Source organism: Naumovozyma dairenensis, chromosome 3 (assembly GCF_000227115.2).
Source record: "Naumovozyma dairenensis CBS 421 chromosome 3, complete genome".
Classification (NCBI taxonomy): Eukaryota; Fungi; Ascomycota; class Saccharomycetes; order Saccharomycetales; family Saccharomycetaceae; genus Naumovozyma; species Naumovozyma dairenensis.
Genome location: NC_016481.1, coordinates 523,274 through 531,336, shown reverse-complemented (window position 1 = coordinate 531,336; position 8,063 = coordinate 523,274). Strand labels below are relative to the sequence as shown.

The window sequence follows — 8,063 nt, the reverse complement described above, 5'->3', positions numbered from 1 at the left end:
TATGTATTGTGATTGGGTGTGCATCATGTTTCAAGTTAGTTCATGTTTCAAGTTAGTTCAAGTTAGTTCATGTTTCAAGTTAGTTATTCTATATCGGATGCGGCACTCGTATACCGAGATGCAATGGTAGGGGAAATCCGGTTATTGATATCGGATAGCGGGTTAATCGAGTTTGACCTAAAGTAGTGATTTCACAATACCAAATAAACCGTACTTGTGCTTCAGTAGCTCAGTAGGAAGAGCGTCAGTCTCATAATCTGAAGGTCGAGAGTTCGAACCTCCCCTGGAGCAATTTTTTTCTTCCCACAACTATCATTTTCAGCAAATAATGTGGAGGACTGGCGGGCGTGGAATTTGTGATATATTTTTATGACCGATAATAAGAAACGACACAAAAGAGAAGAAAAAGAAAAGAGAAGAAAGGTTTTCCTACGGGTTATTAGTGTACGAGACGTGGCGGCAGAGCCAGTCGAGAGCAGCGGAGAGGAATAATTCATGAATATATAACAAGAGGAACTTTTAGAGGATATATCTAAAAGTTCGTCTTCTTTTAAATTTGTTTAAATAAGAAAAAAAGTCAAGTAATAAATATACTATCAATTTAGAACACTTTGTGTCACGGTATAATTCCTATTATATTACAGATTTCATGACTTCAACTACATAATTTTAAGAAATAATGTAAATAGAGAGTTTATCATGACACATAATTAATTATTTGTTAATCAATGAACCATTATCGTATATATTCGGAATGCTTTTAGGTTTCAAGAAGCAAAAATGCGCATACTATACCAAAAATTGCAGTGATATTCACCAGCTTTTCCTTTCATGAACACTAGGACATTTCACATAAAACTCTCATGATTGTGGTTTAGCAATTATCAATAGATGAACTATACCATGAGGTCAAGGTCAAGTTTTATAACTGACTTGAGCACTAACTTTATGATCTTCAGTTAAAAATTCTTTTAGTTGTACGATTTCCCCATCTACTATTTCTTTACTTTCGGAATCCGCCCATTCTAGCGGAACTTTGGCATAGGCGTCAGTGTATGCCAAAACATTAAATGTATAACTACCTTCCTTGGTCAGCTCAGGAAGGAAGGTGACACTTGCTGTAATCTGTCTAATCAAGCCTCGTATTTGGTTTTGCGTTTCTGTCTTAGTGTTCGCCTCGTCTTTGATATCCTCAGAATCATCTGTTTGACTCAAATGAGAGATTTCAAAGGCCCACCTTTCCACTACCTCTCCCTCATCTTTATCAACAATGCATAGAACTAGCTTATTACACTTGCCTCCTAGGAGCCACTTATGTACTTGAAGCAAAATTTTACGGATGTAACTCTTAAGTTCATCATCATGGGTCTTAAGTAACGTCAAACCATACTTCTTGGCAGGTGAAAAATCGTCAGCTGGGTAAACACCACGCTGATAAAGTATCGAATTAATACTGTATTCAAAGAACTCGGTGATTACCCTCGTAGATCCCTTTAGAGGAATTGCTTTTGACATAATGACTTGGTTGAACTTTTGGATAACGGAGTTATGTTCTGATTTGTGTCTTAGCTAGGTCTGATCTTTTGGATCCTCTATGCAGATTTGGATTTCCGAAGAGCTATGTTTTTATTTTTATATAATGATTTTTTTAAAGCCCGTGTTTTTGAACCAACCTATTGAATAATTTTGAAAGCCATGGATTTTATGACGATATACAGGTACAACAAATAATACAAAATCTATAATTCCTCCTTACTAAAATACATAGAAGTATATAACGTTGCCATCACATAACTAACTAGTTTTGAATTAATCTCGAAGTCAAGGATTCTAGATCTTCAAGAGTCTCTGGTTCTTCAAGTTCAAGTATACCGGCATCACTTTCATGGGTTGTCTCTTCTGTCGCGGTCGAGAACCTGGCCCTTTTCCTTGTATTATTTCCTTCTTCTTCATCCTCCATATCGTCACTTAAGTTCCCTGTACCAACATATGCATTAGCTACATCTTCACCACTACTAGCTTCTTCTTCTTCAAGAGACATTTCCATTTCCCTTCGCATAAGTTCCAATCTCTTTCTTTTCTTTTCTTGACGCTTCTCCTTTGCTACTTGTTTATCCCCTGTATCTACTTCAGCCATTACATCAGATTCCTTGCTTAAGAAATCCTTTTTCTGGGCCTCTGCAGAGCCCTTCTTTTGGAAATCTTCTTCTCCTTCTAATTCATAAACTGGATGAGCTTCTCCATCATCGTCAAAGACAAGTTTTGTTGCATTCCCTTTTGTTGATAAAGAAGCTTTTTTCGATAGTGCCTTCTTTTGCCCTCTATTTGATGTCGGAACTGTTAAAGCAGGCAACTCTTCTTCGTTAAGTTGATGATCTTGACGTTTGACTGTCATGAAATCCTCATCTTCATCGGCTGCAGCTTGCGATTGCGTAATATTCAAATAATGCTCACTTAAGATCGTTTGATTTTTACGTTCGAACATCTTATCGTATTTGGTTCGTACTGCCTTGGTTTTATCTTTAACTATTTCACCTTCGTCGTTTGCTTGTTGCAAAGCAAGTAGCTGTCTTGGGGTATTTTTCAGTTCTTTAGCACGATCAATTGCCTTCATACCTTTAATCTTGATCTTTGGTGCACCTGGGAGACCCAATGAGTTTGCGAATGCTTCAGTGGCTAATGACTCAAAATTAAAAACTTCTTTGTCTTTTTGGATATATATTGATCTCACGTAGGAGATAAAAGCTTTTTGGCCTAAATATTTCAATTCTGGATCTTTAAATAATAGGGATTGCAATTGTGGTTTGATTGATTTCTTCTTAGCTTGCTTAATTGTCAGCTTCCCTAATTTTATTTTCTTTGACGCTAGTCTTTTCAAAAATGGTTCACATTCCTGGGGCGTCAACATTATAAGAGACTTCCCTTTTTTACCGTAACGAGCTGCCCTTCCTACTCTATGGATGTATGTATCTGCATCTTCAGGGCAATCCACCTGGATGACCCAATCAACTGATGGAAAATCAATACCTCTTGCAACGACGTCTGTCGCAAACAAACATACTTGTTGAGCACGACTAAACTTGTCCAAAGTCTCAGTTCTAGCCTTTTGTTTCTGTCTCCCATGGAGGTGCATCAAAGAGATACCAGGTTGCAATTTTCTAAATGTTTCGTATACAAAATGGACTTGCTTAGAACTAGATAAGAAAACAATCATTTTATGTTTCAAATGGGATTTAATGAAACTGTACAGTATATCTAACTTATCAGCCAACTCTGTTTCCACATATGACTGTTCCAAGGTCTTGGGGGTAGCTGCTCCTTCATCGGTCTTATCCTTTGACGGATCCATTGTTCCGACTGTTTTATAATCCGTTAATGATAATCGAGCCAAATCACCGAGAGATTGCGATTGGGTCGCTGAAAATAATAAAGTTTGTCTAGAAGCGGGCAAGTTACTAACAATTGCATCCAATGTTTTTTTGAACCCCATATCTAGGCATCGATCAGCCTCATCTAAGACTAACATTTGTAAATTTGATGTATTTAATGCTATAGCTTGATCTAAATGTTGCAGAATTCTTCCTGGTGTTCCGATCAGAATATTTATTTTCGAAAGTCTTTCTGATTCGAATTTAACGTCTTTACCACCAATGACTAGACCAGCTGATAAGGAAGTATACGTACCAATCTTAAGTAAAACTTCGTAAATTTGCATTGCTAGTTCTCTGGTAGGGGATATAACCAAAGCGCCTAAGCCATCAAATTCCGTCCATTTTTCACGGTACAATTTTTCAAGTATGGGAATCAAAAATGCTAATGTCTTACCAGAACCTGTTTTTGCTGAACCTAGAACGTCATACCCTTTAAGAGAAATTGGTATAGATTCTCGTTGGATATCCGTTAGCTTAAGAAAGGCAGCCCCGTTCAAACCCTTCAATGTAGGAGGACTGAGAGGTAAATCTTTGAAAAGTATAGTTTTGGAAGTATTGGGATCATACTCTTCAATTTTCTTATTCAAGTTTTCAAGGTATTCATCTTCCTTTTTACGTAAATCTTTACGTTGAGAAGTTGTTAATCGCTGCTTTTTGGCCATTTCTTAATGTAATAATTTGTCCTTGGAAAGTTTTCCTATAGTCTGTTGGAATTAGTTGCATTCAAGTCTTATAATTTGGCTAAGATTTTTCTCTATATACAATCAAATTTTAATTTTTTTGCGATGAGCTTCGAGAAAAAAAAATTGGTGGCGTGGGCAGCGATCAATTTTTTAAGATTCTTTAGGCGCATAATGGAGTAATGTGGAAACAGAATTATAACGCAAACCGTTATTTCTTTCACTTTATCTTACTGTTTTTTATAATTTTATAATTTATATTTTCGAGAAGCGATCTACATATACAGTTGATATGGACAGATATATATAGTTTATTAATAAAAATGCAAATATGAATGAAACGGCGGACAAGAACCTTGAATAGACGAAATACAGAACCTTCTTACAATTCATCGTGTTCGAAGTAATCATCATCTTCATCCTCATCTTCGTCTTCTTCGTATGCATCACCACTTGGCCCTGCACCTTCTGGATTACCATATAGTTTAGAAGTGATTGGGTATGCAACCTTAGATAAAGCTTCAAATTTTTCATCGAAATCTTCTGCAGTTGCAGAATCAAAGTTATCTTCTAACCATTCAATAGTGTCATTGGCTGCGTCTAATAGAGTTTCTTTATCGTCTTCTTCTAATTTTTCTCCCAATTCACCGTTAACTTGGTTCTTAATAGAGTGGGCGTAGTTTTCCAATTTATTTCTTGATTCAATCTTTGCTTTAACAGCGGCATCTTCAGAGGCAAACTTTTCGGCTTCTTCAACCATTCTTTCGATATCATCTTGAGATAATCTACCCTTATCGTTTGTAATTGTGATTGATTCAGATTTACCAGTACCCTTATCGGTAGCTGAAACTTTCAAGATACCATTAGCGTCTAATGCAAAAGTGACTTCAATTTGTGGGACACCTCTTGGCGCTGGTGGGATACCAGTCAATTCAAATTTACCTAATAAGTTATTATCTTTCGACATTGCCCTTTCACCTTCGAAAACTTGGATCATGACAGTTGGTTGGTTATCAACTGCCGTGGAAAAGATTTGAGATTTCTTCGTTGGAATAGCAGTGTTTCTCTTGATTAATGGAGTCATGACACCACCACTGGTTTCAATACCTAAAGTCAATGCATTAACATCCAATAAAACAATATCTTCTACACCTTCTTCACCAGATAGAACACCTGCTTGAACAGCAGCACCATAAGCGACAGCTTCATCAGGATTGATACCCTTAGAGGCCTTTTTTCCATCGAAATATGATTCCAATAATTGTTGAACCTTTGGAATTCTTGTGGAACCACCAACTAAGACAATATCATCAATATCTTTCTTAGATAACCCTGAGTCTTGTAAGACTTTTTCAACTGGCTTCAAAGTTTTCTTAAATAGATCTAAATTCAATTCTTCGAATTTTGCTCTTGTCAAAGTTTCACTTAAATCGATACCGTCAACGAATGAATCGATTTCGATACGGGTAGACATTTGACTTGATAAGGAACGTTTAGCCTTTTCAGCTTCCCTCTTTAATTTGGCCAAGGCTTTATTATTATCTGAGACGTCGATACCATGCTTCTTCTTGAAAGCCTTAATTAATTGACGAACAATCTTATAATCGAAATCTTCACCACCTAAATGAGTATCACCGGAGGTAGCTTGAACTTCAAAGACACCGTTTTCAATAGATAATAAAGAGACATCGAAAGTTCCACCACCCAAGTCATAAACAATAATTTGATGTTCACTTTCATCCTTATCCAGACCATAGGCAATAGCTGCGGCAGTTGGTTCATTAACGATCCTTAAGACATTCAAACCAGCAATAGTACCAGCATCCTTAGTGGCTTGTCTTTGAGCATCATTGAAATAAGCTGGGACAGTAACGACTGCGTGAGTAACTTTATTACCTAAATAATCTTCAGCGATCTGTTTCATCTTACCTAAGATCATACCAGAAATTTCTTCCGGGGTGAAAGTTTTTGCTTCACCTTTCACAGTGACTTCTACGGCAGGTTTACCGTCTTTATTAATGACGCTAAATGGTAAATGTTTTAAATCCTTTTGTACTGATCTATCATTATATTTCAACCCGATTAATCTCTTGATGTCGAAGATGGTGTTAGTTGGATTAGAGGCGATTTGATTCTTTGCCGCGTCACCAATTAATCTTTCGTCATCAGTGAATGCTACGTAAGATGGAGTAATTCTATTACCTTGTTCATTTGCTAAAATTTCAGTCTTACCATTTTTCATAACCGCCACACAAGAGTATGTAGTACCTAAATCGATACCGATGACGGTACCGTAATTTTCAACTTCATCTGTGGCACCACCTCTTACCAAAATGTTGGAAGATTTAGAGGAACCATGCAACGGCAATATGACCAAAAACAAAGTGTATATGATAGCTGTTAGAGGAACTAACCATTTGTTAGATCTATTCAATATCATGATTTAAGTGGGGTTTGGATCTATGATAATGTAATAAACTAATTAGTTAGTCGAGAAATGGACAATGAATCTATTGGAGATGAGTTGGTATGAATGACGATATATCAATAGAAAAGGTGTATGTGTATAAATAGTTAAACAAAAAATGGGACCGTCCATATGTACGTACAATATATGCAGTCTGCAATACGCGAACTCACCTTTGGGGACACGTTGTTCAGATTGTTCCACTCCGTCTCATTCACAACAGTGTCGTTCAATTTTTCTGGAACATTCCAGGTGGAGTTTTCATCCGCCTTCGAAGACCTCCCCACCCCTCCAACCACGGGAGGGTAATGTCTCTCTTACGAAATAAGAAAACTTGAAAGTGTAAATTCGTTTAAGAAAAAATTTGGGAAATCTGGGGGAAATAGCCGCCCAGAGCCCTCGATTACGATGGATGAGTGTAAGATAATACGTCCCATTAAATGTTTGTGCAGTAGAAGGATATGGCCCAGCCTATCAGAATATTGAAGTGCAGGAAAAAGATTGGTTATGATGACACTCGATACTCCTTCTTCCTCTTCCTCTTCCTCTTCCTCTTTGCTTATATCGAGGAAAGATGCCCACATAGTAATGGGATACCTGCACTATGAACGTATGAAGCTCGCAATCAAGTTGGCTAGATATGCCTTGGATCATAATGAGACCCCGGTCGCTTGCATCTTTATTCACGAGCCAACAAATAGCGTCATTGCGTATGGGTTGAATGCTACGAATCATTCTTTGACTGGGGTAGCTCATGCAGAATTCATGGGGATAGAACAAATAAAAAATTTGGTTGGTCCACATCATTTAATGGATTTTTTCAAAGATGTTGTCTTATATGTCACAGTGGAACCATGCATCATGTGCGCATCTGCTTTGAAACAACTGAACATCAAAAAAGTGGTATTCGGTTGTGCAAATGAAAGATTCGGGGGAAACGGTACTGTGCTTCATATTAATAAAGATAAAGCGCTTTTGAATGCTCCCTCTTTGCCAAAGGCAGAAAGTGCATCCTATGAAGCAATCCCAGGTATACTTAGGAAAGAAGCAATTATGTTGCTGAGATATTTCTACGTAAGGGAAAATAAAAGTGCCGTAACTCCGAGAAATAAAGCTGAAAGAAACCTTGATAAGGAAACGTTTCCTGACCTTATATGGTCCACCTATATCGATAGGGAAACTTTCATTCAAGAATTTGGAAGCGCACAGTCAATTCACTATGAAAATAATTCCGATTTGATGTCCTTCAATGACGATATTGATTGGAGTTTGATTGAAACCCCGTGGGATGACATCGTAGAAGATCTAAACGAAAAATGTCAATCATTCAATATGATTCAAAGGAAGAAAAGCAAATTAGAAACAGTTTAGTTTTTCTTCCATATTTTAAAAAATAGATAGATAGACAATATAAATAGATATATATATATAATTTGTTTTCTGAAGGTCAAGGGAAAGTAACTGCTCAGGTGGTGAATAATCATG

At 37.0% G+C, this 8,063-nt stretch overlaps 4 protein-coding genes and 1 non-coding gene across 5 annotated transcripts; 2 read left to right on the top strand and 3 right to left on the bottom strand.

Moving 5' to 3' along the window:
* The first annotated feature begins 218 nt into the window (after positions 1–218).
* On the top strand, positions 219–291 carry NDAI0Ctrna2M. Its single transcript has one exon. It is a non-coding gene; the product is annotated as a tRNA-Met (tRNA).
* A 624-nt stretch (positions 292–915) lies between these two features.
* MAD2 (spindle checkpoint protein MAD2) lies at positions 916–1,515 on the bottom strand (the record flags this gene model as incomplete). Its single annotated transcript, XM_003669088.1, has 1 exon — positions 916–1,515. One exon carries the CDS (start codon positions 1,513–1,515, stop codon positions 916–918), a length of 600 nt encoding a protein of 199 aa, XP_003669136.1.
* A 283-nt stretch (positions 1,516–1,798) lies between these two features.
* On the bottom strand, positions 1,799–4,093 carry HCA4 (RNA-dependent ATPase HCA4; the record flags this gene model as incomplete). The annotated part of the gene is made up of 1 exon (XM_003669087.1): positions 1,799–4,093. The coding sequence occupies one exon, from the start codon at positions 4,091–4,093 to the stop codon at positions 1,799–1,801; it is 2,295 nt and encodes a 764-aa protein (XP_003669135.1).
* A 400-nt stretch (positions 4,094–4,493) lies between these two features.
* KAR2 (Hsp70 family ATPase KAR2) lies at positions 4,494–6,551 on the bottom strand (the record flags this gene model as incomplete). Its single annotated transcript, XM_003669086.1, has 1 exon — positions 4,494–6,551. The coding sequence occupies one exon, from the start codon at positions 6,549–6,551 to the stop codon at positions 4,494–4,496; it is 2,058 nt and encodes a 685-aa protein (XP_003669134.1).
* Positions 6,552–7,085: 534 nt separating this feature from the next.
* On the top strand, positions 7,086–7,949 carry TAD2 (tRNA(adenine34) deaminase; the record flags this gene model as incomplete). Its single annotated transcript, XM_003669085.1, has 1 exon — positions 7,086–7,949. The coding sequence occupies one exon, from the start codon at positions 7,086–7,088 to the stop codon at positions 7,947–7,949; it is 864 nt and encodes a 287-aa protein (XP_003669133.1).
* Between the last annotated feature and the right edge of the window lie 114 nt (positions 7,950–8,063).